We start from the raw sequence: 20,266 nt of genomic DNA on the forward strand, positions 1-20,266 counted from the left end.
AACTAGATAAACATAAAATAATAAAAGATAATATAATCGTCATGAAGGTAGAAGCTCGCTTACAAGATGGCCCATGTTTGATAACTAAATCCTTGTAATCTGAAGAAACAATATTTTGCAAACTGTATACTCGGGTATTTAATTCCTGAGTAAATTTTCAACGTAAATTAGTATTTTAATAAACTTAAAAGTTTTCCGCTAAAATAAACTCGAAACTCTGATGTATTTACAAAACATGTACTAACTGATGGTCACACTCCTAGGCCCTAAGTTGGGGTGTGATAGTTTACTCCTATTTTATGAGGGGGCTCACTTTAGTTTTCCTTTTTCATATAATGTTACACTAGTATTATTTCGAAACTCAGTGGTTAATAATGTGATTAGTGGTTTCTAAGCAGCTAGAATTAGTACAATCTTTGGCATATATAGGTGAAGAATGGTTGATTCCAATGAAATTGTTCTTCATAAATTCATATACGACTATGGAAAATCTTGTTAACTCATTTCCAAGATAATCACACATTTCTTGAGGGTAATCTCCCAAATATAGGCGGATCAAATGACATGTTTGAATAAAACATTTAATTTTTTTGTTTTTTTAATAAATAAGCTACGTGTTAATTGCATACAATAACCTGCTTGAAAAAAAGTTTTAACGTTTTATAATCAATCTTCTCTTATTATGAACTTGGTGTATACGTACAACCACTCGTAGGGATGTTAAACGGGTCATGTTTGTGAGTTAGCGGATCCAACCTTCACACGACTAACGCAAGAATCGTGTTAGACACAGACTAGAGCACGACAAGAATATTCATAGGTTGACATAAACACGACCCGTTTAACCTGATTTCTTTTTTTATGTATTCATTTCACGTGTTAATACTTTAAACTTACAACTTTATAAAAAAAATGCAAATGAAATTACATTCTAATTACAAAAGGTTATCTCTCTCTCTCTCTCTCTCAAGTTTTAAATTTTGGCATAAAATACACAACAAAATTAACTTTTGACATAAAAGCAGATTTACAAAAATAAATTAAAATAAGTGGATCAAAGGGTAACCCCGCAAACCCGATGCCCGACGGGTTGACATGAACACACCCCGTTTAGCTAATTGTGTTCACTGCCTGAACCTGTTTATAGTAAACTCAAACCCGTGGATTTCGTGTTACGTTCGTGTCATGTCATAAACTTGACACCAATAGAATACTATCCTCTTGAATATTACCAGCCAATATTGAAGATCATGGCCCTCTAGGCAGCTTTGTGATTCAACTCACGCGTGAAACAGTGTGCCACGAGTTTTATCATTCCACCTTGTTGTGACTGCACAAACAAATCTCTTTTTCTTATAAATAAAACAAATACAATTTGAATTAATTATTAGCAATTACTTACCTGAAACTGTTCATGATAAACCTTTGCAGCCTTCCCATTAGCCAATAACATGTTACCAATATGGTTCGTTTATTGTGTTATACGTGGTGACCAAAAATCTTGAAACAAGTTTCTGCAAAATGCAAGAAAGACGTTAATAATAACAAAATGTTCATGAGCTTGACAAGCGTTTTAATTACCATCGTATATGAACACAAAATGGTTGAAAAACGTATTTGAAGGGTCTTTGGAAATTCCCATGACCGAAAAAACATTCAAAGTGTCCTTTATCACTTTGTCTTCTGTCAATGCATGTATTCTTATGCCTTAACATTGATTGATTCAAACTACTTTAATCTTTTTTATTGAACATAACTAAACATTTTTTAAAAATGTATATGTACTAAAAATTTCTTAAAAATATACATGTATGAAAACCGTACTTATAATAAATAGATACAAGTTTTCGATCGTATATTATTACATTGTTGGTGCGTAATTCTTTGAATGTATCTTGATTAGCGTTCAACCAAGGACGGAGGCAAGCATGGTCCAAGTGACAGGACAACTTCTTTTTACGTTATTTGATATCTGATACTCGTTTTTTATGTTTTTTTAATATATATTTATGTAATATACAAAAAGTAACACATATATTCAACTTCTCCCACCAATTAAGTTTAGAGGGTATTAAGTGTTGCATCTTTGAATCGGTCCATTCACAACATGTTATAATACAATTGTAAGGTGCAACTTTTTTTACTAATTTGGTCATGCATGTTGACTTCTATTCTAATAATTCCAAAACAAGACATTCTCATTCAATCCCATGTCATCTATAAATACAAACCTTCAACATGTACAACCTTAAAACTCCAACCTAAGCTAAAACAAAAACATTTAAGATTTTGCTTTCACTTTCCTAAAACAGAAACCATGCAACGTGCAGCCATGTTAAACACCATCAAGCGCCAAATGGCATTGCAAAAGGCACAACGAGCTGTTCAACCCACGTGTGATGTTTTCATAAACCATCGTGGGATCGATACCAAAAGATCAATTGCCTCTTTGCTCTACCACCAACTCGTGTTGTCAAGAATCCCGTCGTTTCTTGACAACAAGAACATGAAACCGGGTGATAAACTTTTTGAGCATATTGATAATGCAATAATTGGGTGCAAGATTGGTGTGGCGGTCTTTTCACCCCGTTATTGTGAATCCTATTTTTGTCTTCACGAACTTGCTTTAATGATGGAGTCGGAAAAAAAGTTATTCCTATTTTTTGTGACGTGAAGCCTTCTGAGCTTCGTGTCACGGATAATAAACTATATTCTCATTCAGAGATTAGAGGATTTAGTAACGCGATTGAAGAGGCTGAACAAACCGTAGGACTTGCATTCGACACTACCAAAGGGTAAATATTTGTTTATATATTCACTTTATTTATTTGTTTTTTATTTTTTTGAAAGTTTTAAGTTTTGACATTCTCTTAACCAAAATTTACAGGAACTGGGCGGATGTGGTAACATATGCAACCGAGTTGGTTCAAGAAAGCTTGATTGAGATCAACAACGAGAAGAATGTTGCTCAGCCGGCTGAAATCGTGTATTAAAACCTGCTTGTGGGAACTAATATCGACCTTACTTATGACAAATTTTTTGTTTTTTTTATTGACAATAATGCCCTTTTTAAGGTTGGAAGTGTAAATTAGTTGCACATATTTTCATTTCTTGTAATCTATTCATTCATGTCTTGAATTGTTTGAATAAAAGCTCATTGCATATTTTAGATGTTTTTGTAAATGTTTATATGAAAATACACTTGACAATAATGTGCATATACAAATACTTTTAGACGCGTAACATATTATAACTAATTTTAAGTAATAATATCTGCAAATCAAATATCATAAATATCATCCAGGTTGTTATTTTCCAAGAAATTTTGATACCATCCTGCTGACAACTTGGGTATTCGATCAAACGATTGATGGTTAACATAGTATAATCCAAATGCTAGCTACCTTGCACCCATGTATCCATTCGTAGTTGTTGATCAACAAACCATTCAAAATTGCCATGAACATCATCTGCATTACAGTCTTTTCAACACAAAAATATGTCAAAGCTTCATTTGACATTCTTGGTCAAATTGACTACTTGTCAAGTACAAATATAGAAGTGGCATTATAGGTTTATAACGGTTGAAACATAACGATATAACATTCTGTGTGTACTTTTCTAAGTTTCTAACATGACATCATATTTGTCAAAGGTAAATCTAGGATGGTTGTATGACTTTTGATAAAATTTGGGTATATAATATTAACATACCAAACACTTTTCCGGAAGACAAAGAATAAAACCCTACTCGATTCAGATTATTTCGTCATGTTCGATTTGTGGGGATCATGAGGAAACTGCCAAGCACTTGTTCATCTCTTGTGGTTTGGCAAATGCAGTCTGGCCAATTATTGCCAATGATGCAAAATACTACCTATTTTCGTTTTCTTGGTTAAGGACATCTTGAATCTACACATGTTTGTTTCAAGACGTCAAGTTAAAAAGAAGGTTTTTCAACCTATTTGTTGGGTCATGTAACGAGATGATCTTTAATAACATTTAAGCTAGCATTCAAAAAATGATTGAAAGCATAAAGACGTTGGGCTTATTGTGGGTGACAAATTGATCAAAAATGCAGGCTATTGATTAGGTGTAGTTTCAAGTTTGAGTAACTATTGTCATTTGTTCTTAGGTTGTATGTTGTTTTCAGTGTGTAGTCTCTTGCTAGTGTTTTTCTCTTTGAATGTTAACTCTCTTTTAAACAAAAAAAATTAAGTGAGATAATCCTAGTTAGTAATAATTATATTTTTTTCCTAATTAATATGAAGTAGGAGGTAACAGAGAATAAAAAATCACAAAATAAAACAAGCTTCATAATTTATATTTATAACTAAAGTTTACAAAAATTGGGCGGATATGGTAACATATGCAACCAAGTTGGTAAAGAAAGCTTGATTGAGATCGACAATGAGAAGAATGTTGGCTCGACCTATGGAAACTGTGTACTAAAAATCACTTACGACATTTTTTATTGACAATGTTCCCCTTTTTTAAGGTTGCTAATTGTAAATAAGTTCAACATATTCACAAATTCTGATAACTCTGTGCTTAGTGTCTATAAATTGTTAGAATAAAAAGCTCAATGCAAAATTTTGCATGCTATTTGTAAATCTTCATACAAAACATCGAAAATACATTTTTATACGCGTAAAGAAATATTTGACTCTAATGCGCGTAAAAAAATATTTTTATACGTATAACAATACATGAAAAAATTTAAGTAACGATATATGCAAATCAAAGATCATAAAAAACATCAATCAAGCTATTGTTTTCAAGAAATCTTGATACCATCTAGCTGACAGTTTGGGTATTCGGTCAAATGATTGGCAGTCAACATAATGCAACCCGAATCTCACGTTGTACCCTGTTATCCATTCATGGTTGTCAATCACTATCAATGACCATATAAAATAGCCACGAACATCAGCTCCATTATTGTCATTTCAACTCTCAAAAGTTAATCTTCTTTTGACTTTAAATGATATAGTTGACTACTTGTCAAAATACATAATTGACACTAAACGGTTGAAAATATATAGTATCTTTTCATTCTTTGTGTAGTTTTCCATCATAAAGTCATATTAGTCAAGATAAATTTGGACTATATGATTTCAACACCAACTTTCAAGCCAAAAAATAGTCAAAGCATACAAAACTCAATTTATGTCTTTAACCGAAGAATCAAGGTATGCTAGATGGAATTCAATTCATTTAACGTTATTCAAAATCTCTTCAACTTGTATATCCTGGACATTCAATGATGAATAACCTAAAACAAAAACTTAAACATTAGTCATCGTAATATAATAATATAAACAATATAATCACCAATAAATACGCGTTAAACACAATAAAACTTTACCATTTTCGGTAACAAACATGGGTATATCAAGTCAGGCAAGGCGACTCAACCATTCTAGGGGCCTAAAGCGCACTAAAATCCAGGGCCTTTACAAAATATATATTTTGTGTTTAGATTTCTAACGCGCATGACAGGCCGTCGATGGAGTCGTGGAGTTAAAGGTCTAACTTGTACCTCCAAACCACCAATGAAAATTTGCGTTACCGGAACCAAAACCATAATGCGAAAAGGTTAATGTGTTAAACATAATACATAAGTTAAAGGAACACTAGTTATATATGAAATCTCTAAACTATCCCTATGCCTACTGTAAACAAACATAAAAAACTAAACTGCGTGCATAGATAGCCTATACACTACAAAACATCAACACAAAAACAATAAAAATATATATTAGCAAAAAACTTTCAAATCCAAATATACAAATGTATAAGTTGAGAAAAACAATGATTAACTTAACTTTATACAAACTAGATTTCTAAACTTATTCCTTCATCGTTATATTATTTCTACAGCAACAACAACCACTATATGAAATTTAACAAAATATATAGTACGCCAAGCAGTCAAACATACAGTCATCTATCAAACTAACTCACCGTCTTCAAATTTCTACATAAATGACTTACAATTGCATCAAGCAATTTGAAAGGAAAAAAAAGTTAAAAGTGTCTAATAATCGAAGCCCTACCGATGAGTTGCTGCTCTTTTCTTATTATTCTTATTCTCGGGTGATCGTATTAAGGTAGGGGTTACGTTTAAGTTGTTTCAATATATAATTACGATAGCTAAGACCTAGTCGAGGTTATAATCTTCAACTTTGAAAAATTACTGTGTTCATAATAAGATTTTACATAATAAATGACGTTACTTCTATACAAAGTAATGTTAGTAAAAACATAAATTTTGACAGGCATGTAGTAAGTGGAAATGGGATATTACTAGTAGTGAGTTTCTTGCCTAAGAAAAGTAATTCGTACAAATCTCAATCAACCATTGGACCAGTTTACTTACCTGGAGAAACTCACAAACGTGCTAGGACATATTAGGCCAAGCATGCTATTTCAAACGTCATATAAATACAAATATATTTTTACAAACAACCGTAGTTTTATCAAGGTTAAACTAGACTTGAGGTCTGCAGCTTAATCAAGAAATACAATCCGGGTATTTATACAAAACTATTGTACTATAGGTTAATATCATACAGACAGGAAAGATTTTCAAACAATACCGACACCCACAAGCGAATACGTTAAAACCTTTTACAGACATACATTTTTACTCTTGTAGTAAACATGTTTATTACAAAGAGTCAAATAAACATTTGTATGAGATTACACGATCTCTAAAATCATTATAATACAAACTAGAAAATAAAAACAACTCAAACCGATTATATATGTATCTGGATCCAAACATAACTGACGAAGCATGCATGCACATAAAGTCAGTCATAACCGGTTCTCCAATGGGTTAACAGGCTCGAAGAACTCTTGAATTGTTTGTGTATGGCAGTGGTACAAATCCCGGAAGTGATTGGCATTTCCGCTGAGTTTGTAACAGAAAACTAGATTTGTACTTAACGACTGTTAAAAATCTTCTATGAGTCTGTCAACGTTTCACCAGCTCATCGCTAACGTATCCAACAAAAATAACTTTTGACATAAAGCATATTTACAAAAATAAATTAGAATAAGTGGATTAAAGGGTAACTCCGCATACCCGACTGGTTGACACGAACACACCCCGCTTAGCTAATTGTGTTCACTGCCTGAACCTATTATAGTGAACTCAAACCCGTGGATTTCGTGTTACGTTCGTGTCATGTCCTTTATCACTTTGTCTGCTGTCAATGCATGTATTCTTATGCCTTAACATTGATTGATTCAAACTACTTTAATCTTTTTTATTGAACATAACTAAACATTTTTTAAAAATGTATATGTACTAAAAATTTCTTAAAAATATACATGTATGAAAACCACACTTATAATAAATAGATACAAGTTTTCGATCGTATATTATTACATTGTTGGTGCGTGATTCCTTGAATGTATCTTGATTAGCGTTCAACCAAGGACGGAGGCAAGCATGGTCCAAGTGACAGGACAGCTTCCTTTTACGTTATTTGATATCTGATACTCGTTTTTTATGTTTTTTTAATATATATTTATGTAATATACAAAAAGTAACACATATATTCAACTTCTCCCACCAATTAAGTTTAGAGGGTATTAAGTGTTGCATCTTTGAATCGGTCCATTCACAACATGTTATAATACAATTGTAAGGTGCAACTTTTTTTACTAATTTGGTCATGCATGTTGACTTCTATTCTAATAATTCCAAAACAAGACATTCTCATTCAATCCCATGTCATCTATAAATACAAACCTTCAACATGTACAACCTTAAAACTCCAACCTAAGCTAAAACAAAAACATTTAAGATTTTGCTTTCACTTTCCTAAAACAGAAACCATGCAACGTGCAGCCATGTTAAACACCATCAAACGCCAAATAGCATTACAAAAGGCCCAACGAGCGGTTCAACCCGCATGTGATGTTTTCATAAACCATCGTGGGATCGATACCAAAAGATCAATTGCCTCTTTGCTCTACCACCAACTCGTGTTGTCAAGAATCCCGTCATTTCTTGACAACAAGAACATGAAACCGGGTGATAAACTTTTTGAGCATATTGATAATGCAATAATTGGGTGGTGTGGCTGTCTTTTCACCTCGTTATCGTGAATCATATTTTTGTCTTCACGAACTTGCTTTAATGATGGAGACGAGGAAAAAAGTTATTCCTATTTTTTGTGACGTGAAGCCCTCTGAGCTTCTTGTCACAGATAATAAATTATATTCTCATTCAGAGATTAGAAGATTTAGTAAAGCGATTGAAGATGCTAAACAAACCGTAGGACTTGCATTCGACACTACCAAAGGGTAAATATTTGTTTATATATTCACTTTATTTATTTGTTTTTCGTTTTTTCGAAAGTTTTAAGTTTTGACACTCTCTTAACCAAAATTTACAGGAATTGGGCGGATGTGGTAAGATATGCAACCGAGTTGGTTCAAGAAAGCTTGATTGAGATCAACAACGAAAAGAATGTTGCCCGTGCATTAAAACCTGCTTGTGGGAACTAATATCGACCTTACTTGTGACGATTTTTTTGTTATTTATTGACAATAATGCCCTTGGAAGTGTAAATTAGTTGCACATATTTTCATTTTCTTTAACTCTATTCCTTCATGTCTTGGATTGTTTTAATAAAAGCTCCTTGCAGATCATTTTTGTATATGTTTATATGAATACTTTTAGACGCGTAACATATTATAACAAATTTAAGTAATGATATCTACAAATTAAAGATCATAAAATATCAATCAGTCTGTTATTTTCCAATAAATCTTGATACCATCTTGCTAACAATTTGGGTATTCGGTCAAAAGTTTGACGGTCAACACAGTATAACCCAAATGCTACATTGTACCCATGTATCTATTTGTAGTTGTTGATCAACGAATCATACAAATTAAGCATGAACATCAGCTCCATGTATAAGGAATGCCACCAAATGATAACCAAATCACAAGAATATTGCATCATCAGTTCCTAATTCTCAGCTACATGTATATTAAGAATGTGTATGATTGCAATTGCAATGATTGTGATCCGTTAATTTGGCTCCATAGAATTAGCCTCTTTCCTTTCATTATATTGTCTATATTAATCTTGTATTTGTCACTTTGTAATTATTCAATATATCAAATATACAATTCTTATACCATGACTGTATTTCAACCCAAAAATATGTCAAAGCTTCTTTTGACTTTCTTGGTCAAATTGACTACTTGTCAAAATGTCAAGTACAAAAACAGAAGTAGTGTTATAAGTTTATAACGGTTGAAACGTAACAATATAACGTCTGTGTGTACTTTTCTAAGTTTCTAACTTAACGTCATATTTGTCAAAGGTAAATCTAGGATGACTGTATGACTTTTGATGAAATTTGGGTAAATAATATTAAAATACTGAACACTTGGCGGGTAGAAAAAGAATAAAACCCTACTTGAATTGGTTACATATGGTAACGTATGCAACCAAGTTGGTAAGAGAAAGCTTAATTGAGTCAGACAATGAGAAGAATGTTGGTCGACCTGTGGAAACCGTGAACTAAAACCGTTTGTGGAAACTAATATTGATACTACTTACGGCGTTTTTTGTTGCCAATAACGTCGCTTTTTTAAGGCTGGTACACGTAAATTAGTTGCAAATATTCACAAGTTGTAACTATATGCTTTCATGCCTTTGAATTGTTAGAAAAAAGGTCATTGCAAAATTTTACATGCTATTTGTAAATGTTTATACAAAAAATTCATAACAAAATTTAAGTAACGATATATGCAAATTGATTATCATAAACTTCAACAAGGGTATTGTTTTCACTACTAGAAAACAAGTCATTTTTCAACAAAAATTTCCTACAACAATGAATTCCAACGGATTTCAAACGAACCATCAACAAAATACTAACATCATGTGTTTTTGTTGGAAAACTGTTACAACTTCCTATGGAAATTTCCTACAACAAGTAATTCCAACAGATTTCAAACGAATCATCAATAAAATACTAACAATATGTTTTTTTGTTAGAAAATTGTTGCAACTTTCCAACAAAATTGTAACAAAAAAATATATTTATTAATTATATTTATTACTTTTGTTGAAAATTGTTGGAAAACATTATCAATATAATAGTATATATTCTTTATAACACCCTAGTTATAAAAAAAATGAAAAAAATTATTACTTATTATTTTTTTTGAAATAGTAATCCCGTTCCAAATCGATCATTCCAAGCCCCTTTCTACGAAATCAGAACACTCTCCATTTACCAAGTCGTCATTCGCCGGAGTAATCTGTGTTTTCCGACCACTTCTGCTTTACCAAAGGTATTTTAGGTTAATTTTGATGTTTGTTCATTTTAACTGTTAATTGATTGGATTAATTTAGAAAGGTCCCAAAAGATGTATTGGATAGTATGTTTGGTTGCTTTAGGGTACTAAAACAAATAATTTATTTATATATCTTATGATATTTTATTTTAATTTTGTATTTTTAACTTTTACTTTTTATTTTTACAGACCATGTGGAGATGGGATCCGCAAGATGATGGAAGCATATATGAAGGATTTATTAATGTGCTAAAGGGTCGTTATAGAAACATCATGGGTGAGTGGAGAATACAATCAAAAGAAAAAAGCCAAGATGGATGGTCATGTTATTAAGGATGATGAAGAAAATTTCAAAATCACTTGCAAATATCCACCCAGTGTTGTGCCTCTTGAAACATGGAAAGAAATGTGTAAGGTATACAAGTTAATACATTATTGTTTTATTTTAAAAATTATTTCAATATTCTATTAAGTATACATATATTCCTGTTGAAAATAGTATTGGAACACCCCTGAATGGCTAAAAAAGTCTAAAGTCGGGAAAAACAACCGCAAGGACAAGGAAGAGGGTTATCTACCCCGTCATACAGGCGGGTCCATGGGATGGGATTTGATGAGCGTCGTATCAATCTGGTATATTTTTAAATTGTGGTTCTTATCTTAATTTTAGTTACTTGTGAAAAATCGAGTTCAATCTCTTTTTGAGGTTTTCATTCAATGTGATTATTTGTTTCTTATAATCTGAATTTTTTTATTTACAAATTTTAGTAGGGGTTTCTTTGCGTAAAACTCATGATGTAACATATATCAGTTATACTTATACTGAGTTCATGGTAACTTTGACTGCGTTTATTTGAAAGACACTGTTAATATGCAGTCAGGGCCCAAATCATAACTAACATTTTATCTTTATTTCAGTTGGTTACTTACAAAACTTGTCACATTTTAAATAAAACAACTATTAGAAGTAGATGAAATGGCAGCCATTATCATATCATAATGTCATCATGTATGTGTTTTGTATTTCATAATTACTCTATTTTGTAATGTAGGAAAAAAGCGGAAAAAATGGCTTCAGTTTTGTCTTTGTTGATACCCACGCCACCAAGGAGTGCAAAGAAAGACTATCAGCTCGGGATATTGATGTTAATGACCTGAAGGATTTAGAGTTTTGTACGGAACGATCAAGAAAATCATATGTAAGTTATCTTTATTGTTTATATATAATTATCCTATTAACTTTTAGTGTAATAATAATAATGTTTTCATAAAATTGCAGGTAGCGTACAAGAAAAAACTTGCAAGGTTGTATGACTCGGACCCCAGTCAGCATCTAACGGATGATCTTGAGGTATGGGAAAGTGTGCAGCCCAAGAATCGTGTTGGTCGGATGTTTGGGATAGGATCTTCTGATCCACATTTCGTAGTGGGCGGAAAACCATCTACTACTTGCGGGTCTAAATCATATCTTGATGCCCAACAGTCACAAGAGGTATCGTTGTTATTATTATTAGTGTCACTATTATGATCACCATCATCATTATCAAAAAGTTATGTAGCAATTTAGAAGTTTGGTTCGTTTATGTCGGTTTTGGTTTGGTTTAACTTGCTCACAATGCCAAATGTTCGTGTTTTTTAGGTATGTATTATGTTTTAATTATATATGTTTTAACAAATGTTTAGGTCCAAGACATTAAAACTCGATTTGAAAAGGAACGACAAGAGTTGGAAAATCGATTGCAACAATTGGAACGGGAGAAGGTTGATCGTGAAGAAAGGGAGCAACTTGAGCGGGTCGTGCGTGAAGAAAGGGAGCAACGAATGCAAAAACAAATAGAAGACATTATGAGGAAATTAAATAGTCCCGGTACTTAATTGTAGTTTAGTTATCCTTTATCTTTATCAAAGTGTGTTTGGTTTGTAAAGCATACTATATTGGAACCTTTTCTACGTGTTTTAGATTCTTTTTGAAAATTTCTGCATATACCAGGTGTGTTATGATCTTTTTCTACATGCTTCAGGTCATTTCTTGAATTTTTATGCATTTTGGAATTTAATATTTTATTTTATTTTGTTTAAATTTAGTTTTTGTTGGAAATAAAAAGAAATAAATGCAACTATTCGTTGGGAATTTGTTGGAAACTGTGTTGCAAATCAAAAAATAGCTTTTGTATGAAAGTTGTAGGAAGTTTGCAACAACATACTTTTGTAGTAACTTTGTAAGAAAAGTTGTTGGAAAATGATTTTCAAGCATGTGTTTTTTCCACAAACTTTTTTTGTTGGAAAATTGTGAGAAAGTGGGTTTTCCAACAAATTTCCAACGAAATTCGTCGTAGAAAAATGACTTATTTTCTAGTAGTGTTTTGAAGAAATTTTGATACCATTTTGCTGACAGTTAGGGAATTCGGTAAAATGTTTGAGGGTCACATAATGCAACTCGAATCTTATGTTGTGCCCGTGTATCCATTTGTAGTTGTCCATCAACGACCATATAAAATAGCCATGAACATCAGCTCCGTTATTGTCATTTCAACAAACAAAAGGTTAAATCTTCTTTTGGAAATTGACTACTTGTCAAATACATAATTGACACTATAATACAGTTGAAACGTAACCATACCTAGTATCTATCATTGTATGTGTACTTTTCCATCATAAGTCATATTAGTCAAGGTAAATTTGGACTTTATGACTTCAACACCAATTTTCAAGCCAAAAAAATAGACTGTTTGAATTCAAAGCATACAAAACTCACCTTATGGCTTTAACTAAAGGAACAAGGTATATAAACAATATAATCATCAATAAAACATGAAACATAATTTCATACTCGATCACCTAATGGCACAATGTCATGTTCTCGTACAGTTTCTACAAAACATTTATACCATGTGTAGTCATAACTTTTCACCTCTAGACGTTATGCGTCATGTGATGTCATGTCAGAGTTATAGTTTTTTTGCAAAGAGAAGGTGTAGTCATAACTTTTCACCTCTGGGCGTTATGCGCCACGTACGTGGCGCCCAGTCGCTATTAATTTTTTTTGCTTTTTAATATAATAATTCATTAAATAATTAAATATAATATTAAAAAACTACATTAAAATTAAAAAAAATACAGTAAACTCACAAATAAAAACTACATTGAAATAAAAAATACATTAAATTAAAAAAATACAACAATAATAATAAGACTAAATGTTTTATTTTTCAAAAAATTTCGCTTGTCGAATTGCTTTTAGAGATTGGACTCTCGGGTCGTCTTCGGATAACTCTTTTGTTAAAACCTCGATGTCGTGGTTCAATTCATTCCTTTTGAGTACCTCGACGGCGTCCATATTTACTTGAAGACGTTGAACTCCAAGTTCTTGTATACCTTTGAGTCAAATGTTCATTTCTTTGAAATGACTTTCCATTTCGGCATTCGAACCCGTTGTCGACGATGACGCGATCCCTTTCCCCCTTCCCTTGCTTATTCTACCCAGTCGATGGATCTCGGCAACATCCGCATAGGGATTCCAGTCTTCGTTATCGCTTAAGTTGAAGTTTCAAGCGTCGGAACTTGGCGTTTCTGGATCAACCGAAGATGACGTTTTAGACATTTTGTTAGGCCTAACACTTTCGGTGTCGGCCTCCATAACCAGGCCCCATTTATGGTGAAACCTCTGGTGATTTTTCCAACAGCCAAAGTAATAGAAGTTCCCCGAGTTCCGTTGATACTCTGTCAATGCCCTTTCTATGATTTCCGCATCAGAGACACCGCTACGCCACGTTCAAGTCATCCGAGAGTGAGCCGTATGGTAAGCTGTGCATTTGGTGTTTATATCGGTCCATTTCATGACCGAATCTTTTTCCCGACACGAGCCCTCACCAAGTTCGTGGAACAAATCTTTAATTCAGTTCCAAATGTGCTCGATGATTGATAGTTCGCTAAAATAATAAAAATATTACAAGTTCAATGTTTGTTCGAAATTAAAAAAAATATATATATTTTTTAAAAACTTACCGCACTTGGGATCTTCCGATATCGCGCACCAAGCATGAGCAACTAGGTCACACTCGTCGGTAGTCCACGATATAGTGTTCTTTTTAGCCATAGCTTCGCCGGTGGGTTTCTTTACGTGTTTTCTCCCACGTCCACTTTAGCTCGAACCGCCACGAGTCTCCGGGACGGGTTGTGGCTCCGGGTTGATTTGTGTCTCCGGCACCGTCTCGTCATCGGGTTGGGAACCCGAACCGGCCATCATGTTTGTGGTTGGGTTTTGGAAACCGGGCACCGTATTTGGGTTAGGGCCTCCGGAACCTAGATAGTGTATGTACGCGGCCATTTGCGGGTCAAACGGATACGGGGTTTGAGGGATAGGGATTGTTGGCATCGGGATGGTAGATGGGTTTGGTCGTGGATTATTCGGGTCGGGATTGTTTGTGTTGCCTTGTCGGGCATATTGATCGAAACCGAGAATTTGGTTGTTAAACGGAAACATTTTGGTTAGTGTTCTTTAATATATATATGAGTGTTTTATAGAGAATTAGTAGAAGTGTGTAAAAAAATTGAGGTTTGGTTATTTTTATAGTATATTTGTGTTAATATTTAAAAAAGTTTTTTTTTAATTCCAACGACTAGTTCAACGGTAATGTTTATTTTGAAAATGGTGCCAAACGTGTGTTATACTTAAAACGCTTGAAAAAAAAACACAAAACGCCGCCTGGGGGGGGGGGGGGGGCGCCCCCGGCGTTATAGCCCAAAATGCGCACCATAACGTGCCACTACGGGTGGTCTTAATAGCGTGATTAGCGGTTTCAAAGCAGCTAGAATTAGTGCAATCTTTGCCATTTATAGCTGAATAATGGTTGATTCCAATGAAATGAATACTGTTCTTCACATGATGACATTTCTTGTAGCTCTATGCCTTCATCTCTTTGAATTGCATAAATAAAAGCTCATTGCAAAAAAATTACATACTGTTTGCAGATGTTTATATAAAAAAGATAATACACTAGACTACAATGGTATGTGCAAATCAAAGATCGTAAATATCAATCAGGCTGTTGTTTCTCAGGAAATCTTGATACCATCTTGCCGACAATTTGGGTATTCGGTCAAATGTTTGACGGTCAACATAGTATAACCCGAATCTTACATTGTACCCATGCAGCCATTCGTAATTGTCCATCAACGACCACACAAAATAGCCACGAACATCCGCTCCATTCCTGTCATTTCAAAAAAAAAAGTCAGCATTCTTTAGACTTTCATGGTCAAATTGACTAACTTTCAAGTACATAATTGACACATATAGCGTTTCAAACGTAACAATACAACGTTTCTAGGCATAGTTTTCCATCTTAAACTCATAGTCAAGGTAAATTTGGGCTGACTTTATGACTTTATCATCAATTTTCAAGATAAAAATTAGTCTGTATGACTTTAAAGTTTAAAGTCAAAGCACACAAAACTCACCTTATCGCTTTAACTAAAGAAGCGAGGTATGCTTGATGGAATTCAATTCTCTTGACATCATTCAAAATCTCTTCAACTTGAGCATTATCCACATTCGGTGACGAATAGCCTACCAAAAACTCATATATTAGTCACAATATTAATAATATAATTATATAGATATAAACAATATAATAACCAATAAACGTGCGTTTAAACGATAAAAATTACCATTTTCGGTAACAAACATGGGTGTGTTATTGTACCTAGTCTTGACATAATTAACAATCTCTTCCATGCCTCTCGGAACCACAAAAAACCTCGGCATTGATGTCTGTAAGTACAAAATCATTGGTTTGCTATTCTTAACTTTTTAATATTAATTATAGTAAAAAAGCATATAACATAAGATCATACCGGATCACCGATTGGCACACCGTTACGCTCTCCAGTAGTTTCAACAAAGCCTTTAATCGCGCGATTATAGGTTTCTAAGCAGCTAGAATTAGTGCAATCTTTGGCATATAAAGATGAATAATGGTTAATTGCAATGAAATCAGTACTGTTCTTCATAAAATCTTTTTCTTCTTGGGAGAATCTTGGTAGCTCGTTTCCATGACATTCACGCATTTCTTGAGGGTAATCACCAAATATAGGCGGATCGAATGTCCTGTTTGGATCAAAAAATAAAGAACCAAAATTTCATTTTGGTAAATGAGCTGCGGGTTAGTTGCATTAATGACCTGTTTGAATAAAAAGTTTGAACCTTTTATAATCAATCTTGCCTTATTATGAATTTGGTGTATACGGCCACTCATAGGGGGTGATATACGGGTCATGCTTGCGGGTTGGCTGGTCCAACCCAAACATGACTAACTCAAGAATCGAGTCAGACATATGACATGACATGAATATTCATCAGCTGACACAAGCACAGCCCGTTTAACCCGATTTTTTTATATATTCTTTTCACGTATTAATACTTTAAAATAACAATTTTACAACAAAAAATGCAAATGCATATACAACAATTACATTCAACTTACAAAATCTTAGGTCATTTTCTCTTTTAAGTTTCAAAATTTGGCAATAAATACCCCAAAAATGTAACTTATGACATAAAACACATTTACAAAAATAAAATAAAAAACAAATGGATTAAAGGGTCACCCCGCAAACCTGACGTATTGACACGAACATACCCCGTTTAGCTAAACACGTTCACTTGGTTCATCCCCAACCCGTTTATACTAAACCCGAACCCGTGAAATCCGTGCTACGTTCGTGTCATGTTAGTAATTTACGCACCATTCTGCAAAGTTTGCATACTAATTACCTAAGAGGCTAAGCCAATAAATGTCAACGCAGTCAAATGTTACTATTTGTATGCAATTAGTCCACTAGAGAAAATTACCATCCAATATTAAAGATTAAGGCCCTCTCGGCAGCTTTGCGATCCAACTCACTATCTGTAATCGGTTCATACATGAAACAGTGTGCAACGAGTCCAATCAATCCACCTTGTTCTGACTGCACAAACATATCCAAATTCAAATGTTTTTCTTTATACAAAAATGCATAAAATTTCAACTAAAAGTCAACAACTTGCCTGATATTGTTCATGATAAAGCTTTGCAGCCTTCCCATGAGCCAATAACATATTATGCATAGCAAAAAGAGGCTCAATATCAGAATTGCCAGCTGAACAGTTGCCAAACGGTTGAGAACAACGGTTAGGTGGATACTCCCCTTTTTCATAAGCAAATTCTGATACCAAATTCGGTTCGTTTATTGTGATCCAGTATTTTACGCGGTCTCCAAAACTTTTGAAACAAGTTTCTGCAAAATGTACGAATTCGTCCCTGCAAGAAAGACGTTAATAATTACATGATTAACAAATGATTAGTTGGATTAAGGGTAAAAATGTAAAATGGTCGGTTAAACATACTGCATTTGTGGATCGAGCCAAGATTCGTATCGATCTTCGAATTCTTGAGGGAAATCTTCATGGTGAATTGTCACGAACGGCTCGATTCCTGTAAGCTTCGCGTTATTAATCAAGATGTCTTAATTTTTAAATATAATGACAAATATGCATAAAGATTCACCTTTTAGTACAAGATTATCAATGATCTTGTTGTAGAATATTATCCCTAAAGGATTAACTTCACCGAATCTTCCTCCTAAAAGAATTATGACGAATAAAACATTATTTAAATAATCAGTGAACATTAAAACTAGTTGAAGAAATAAACGATGAATAAAAAAGTTTACTTGGAAGAACTCTAGCCCAAGAAATCGAAAACCGATACGCTTGTATGCCAAGTGAATGCACAATCTCAATATCTTTCTGTATAAAATCTACATTATATTAAATAAAAAACAAAAAAACAAACAAACAAACTTTTTATGAGTTATAATAATGGAGGATCAAGTATAATATACCATGAGCAGGTGGTAATGATTATCTGCAATATCTCCATTGTCACCATTTTCTCCACACCCTGACAATAGCAAGAATTCTTACAAAACATTTTACTTACAAATTAATGAACAGAAACAACAAAATAGTGAGCACAGTTCGGTTTGGGTCGGTTTTGGGCTAAAACCGAACAAAAACCAAAACTTCAATTTTTGAATGTTTAAAAACTGTTCAGTTTCGGTTTTCGGTTTGGGTTCAGTTTAGCCATTTGAGCTTGAAATTTTTGGACAAATATAAAATTTTGGCCCAAAATAGTGAATTTTGGCCTAAATCATTTTGTTAATTAATATATAATTGATTATTATAGATATGGGCTAAAATATTTAAGTTACATACCGTGACAGACTCAGGAATCTTTAATGATGGGCACCAAGAAAATAATTTATGATCAGGATTTTCACATATGAATAACACTAAAAAAGTAATTTTTATGATGGTCGGCCGGGCCTGGTTAATATTTATTAAATTCTTATAAATTACGTAAAATAGAAAATAAAATATTATAATTACTGTTCGGTTCATTTCAGCTTTTATTACATACAGAACGAAAACCGAGACGCAAGTACAATTTTTACAAAAAAACAAACAAACAAACTGTCTTTGTTTCATTTGTTTTTTCGATTTCGGATATGTTTTTTCGGTTTTATGCACACCCCTCCCCTGAAATAAAACAAATGACTAACCTTTGGAATGACAAAACTCATCCCAATTAGTAAGTGACTTTCCATCTTCAAGATATGCACCTTCAACCTGCAACACAGGACATGTGTTGTGAGTCAAAATTAGATCAAAATAAGAAAAAATAATAATGGAAAAATGTTAAAGATTACTTGATAAGCAGAAGTGGAGGCTCCGAATAAAAACCCAGGTGGGAAATCGGATCTTTTGAGTGGGTGTTGTTCACTGAATCTTGATCCATCACCATTAATGGAAGCTTCAAGATTTGAAAAGCAAGTTGATATGATAAATAAGAGAGAAAGTGGTAGTGACTTTAACTCCATTTTAAAATAGCTTTGTTGATAAAATATTGTATTAATGTTTGTAATGGTTTGTTGTTAAAATAATAGAATTGTTGAGAATATTAAGCGGGTTATTTTTAATATTTTTAATAGTTATATTTGTTTTTATTATATTTTGATCGCTGTCGATCTCAATTAACGAATTGATTGCTGACGATCTCATCTTTTAACATATTTCTTCCCAATGCTCTGCGGCTAACGAAATGCTAACACCGTTACTTGTATTTAGCCGGAAAAACGTTTTTGCTAGAAAAGTCACATTGTTTGCCGGAAAACTCAAACTGAACACCGTCACCACCACCATTTGAGCAGCGAAGGCTCGGAGGGTGTGCGAGCCGCACCATTGGCCGGGGCACATAAGGTTCGGGGGCACAAACTTTTTTATACATATAACATATATTTATTTTTGGTGTTAAAAATAAGGTTATTCGCAATGATTTATGAGATAAGTACATGTTTAGAATGGTTTCTGCTTATAATAAATCGGTCAATAAAAGTTTTATCCATGTTAGGGAATAAAAAATTTTCGTTAAGGCGTACGAGCGTTAGGATTCCGTTAGTCGCGGGCTGTTGGGAACAAATACGTTAAAAGATGGGATCATCAGCCGCCAATTTATTAGTTGGGGCCGGCAAACAACCAAAGGATGATAGTTAGGATTAATAAAACCCAATACACATTTTTTATATTATTATTAATATATATTGTTCTCGTATGATGTGGTTATTAATATATATTGTTCTCGTATGATGTGGTTAGGTATAAATTGTAGTTAAACTTTAGTTTTTTTTTAATTTACGTTTGTATGGACTTGTTATGATTGTTTGGTGATGCGGAACGTATCCTATTAACTCCCAAATCCGTTACAATCGATATATCCACTCGCGGGATACATGTGTTTTGGGACCTGTTCTTTGAGGTCTTTTGACATCTGAACTCTCTTTAGTAACTCGTGCAACAATAAGTTCAACAATAGTGACCTTTAAACAA

At 33.3% G+C, this 20,266-nt stretch overlaps 2 protein-coding genes and 1 pseudogene across 4 annotated transcripts in view; 2 read left to right on the forward strand and 1 right to left on the reverse strand.

Moving 5' to 3' along the window:
* Positions 1 to 1,583: 1,583 nt before the first annotated feature.
* LOC143614980 (putative 2' cyclic ADP-D-ribose synthase BdTIR) lies at positions 1,584 to 3,669 on the forward strand (annotated as a pseudogene).
* Positions 3,670 to 10,427: 6,758 nt separating this feature from the next.
* Positions 10,428 to 12,218, forward strand: LOC143614982 (uncharacterized). Its single transcript, XM_077088252.1, has 4 exons — positions 10,428 to 10,971; positions 11,391 to 11,537; positions 11,618 to 11,830; positions 12,022 to 12,218. The coding sequence occupies exons 1-4, from the start codon at positions 10,942 to 10,944 to the stop codon at positions 12,211 to 12,213; spliced, it is 582 nt and encodes a 193-aa protein (XP_076944367.1). The 5' UTR covers positions 10,428 to 10,941; the 3' UTR covers positions 12,214 to 12,218.
* A 3,131-nt stretch (positions 12,219 to 15,349) lies between these two features.
* The window catches only part of LOC143614985 (beta-glucosidase 18-like), a 67,622-nt gene continuing 62,705 nt past the window's right edge, over positions 15,350 to 20,266 (reverse strand). Inside the window, exons 1-12 of one of the 3 annotated variants that reach the window (XM_077088254.1) lie at positions 19,090 to 19,267; positions 18,943 to 19,009; positions 18,223 to 18,281; positions 18,052 to 18,127; positions 17,886 to 17,960; positions 17,726 to 17,813; positions 17,383 to 17,639; positions 17,192 to 17,303; positions 16,195 to 16,447; positions 16,009 to 16,111; positions 15,799 to 15,907; positions 15,350 to 15,551 (exon numbers count right to left, since the gene is read on the reverse strand). In XM_077088254.1, coding sequence (XP_076944369.1) covers positions 15,359 to 15,551; positions 15,799 to 15,907; positions 16,009 to 16,111; positions 16,195 to 16,447; positions 17,192 to 17,303; positions 17,383 to 17,639; positions 17,726 to 17,813; positions 17,886 to 17,960; positions 18,052 to 18,127; positions 18,223 to 18,281; positions 18,943 to 19,009; positions 19,090 to 19,260 — 1,563 coding nt within the window. In that variant the 5' untranslated portion in view covers positions 19,261 to 19,267 and the 3' untranslated portion in view covers positions 15,350 to 15,358. Of the gene's footprint in view, positions 15,552 to 15,798; positions 15,908 to 16,008; positions 16,112 to 16,194; positions 16,448 to 17,191; positions 17,304 to 17,382; positions 17,640 to 17,725; positions 17,814 to 17,885; positions 17,961 to 18,051; positions 18,128 to 18,222; positions 18,282 to 18,942; positions 19,010 to 19,089; positions 19,268 to 20,266 lie in introns of those variants that run through there. The other 2 variants (XR_013150390.1, XM_077088255.1) reach the window with 2 other exon arrangements.

The sequence above is a fragment of the Bidens hawaiensis genome, unplaced genomic scaffold (genome assembly GCF_021521415.1).
Source record: "Bidens hawaiensis isolate Kalapana, Puna unplaced genomic scaffold, B.hawaiensis_p1.1 tig00041627_1, whole genome shotgun sequence".
Taxonomy (NCBI): Eukaryota; Viridiplantae; Streptophyta; class Magnoliopsida; order Asterales; family Asteraceae; genus Bidens; species Bidens hawaiensis.

Excerpts from the sequence above, each read along its gene's own strand:
- LOC143614982 (XM_077088252.1), top strand. The coding sequence starts at position 10,942 with ATGGGATTTGATGAGCGTCGTATCAATCTG. Across the intron at positions 11,538-11,617 it reads AACGATCAAGAAAATCATAT|GTAGCGTACAAGAAAAAACT; the intron begins GTAAGTTATCTT and ends ATAAAATTGCAG. Across the intron at positions 11,831-12,021 it reads ATGCCCAACAGTCACAAGAG|GTCCAAGACATTAAAACTCG; the intron begins GTATCGTTGTTA and ends ACAAATGTTTAG.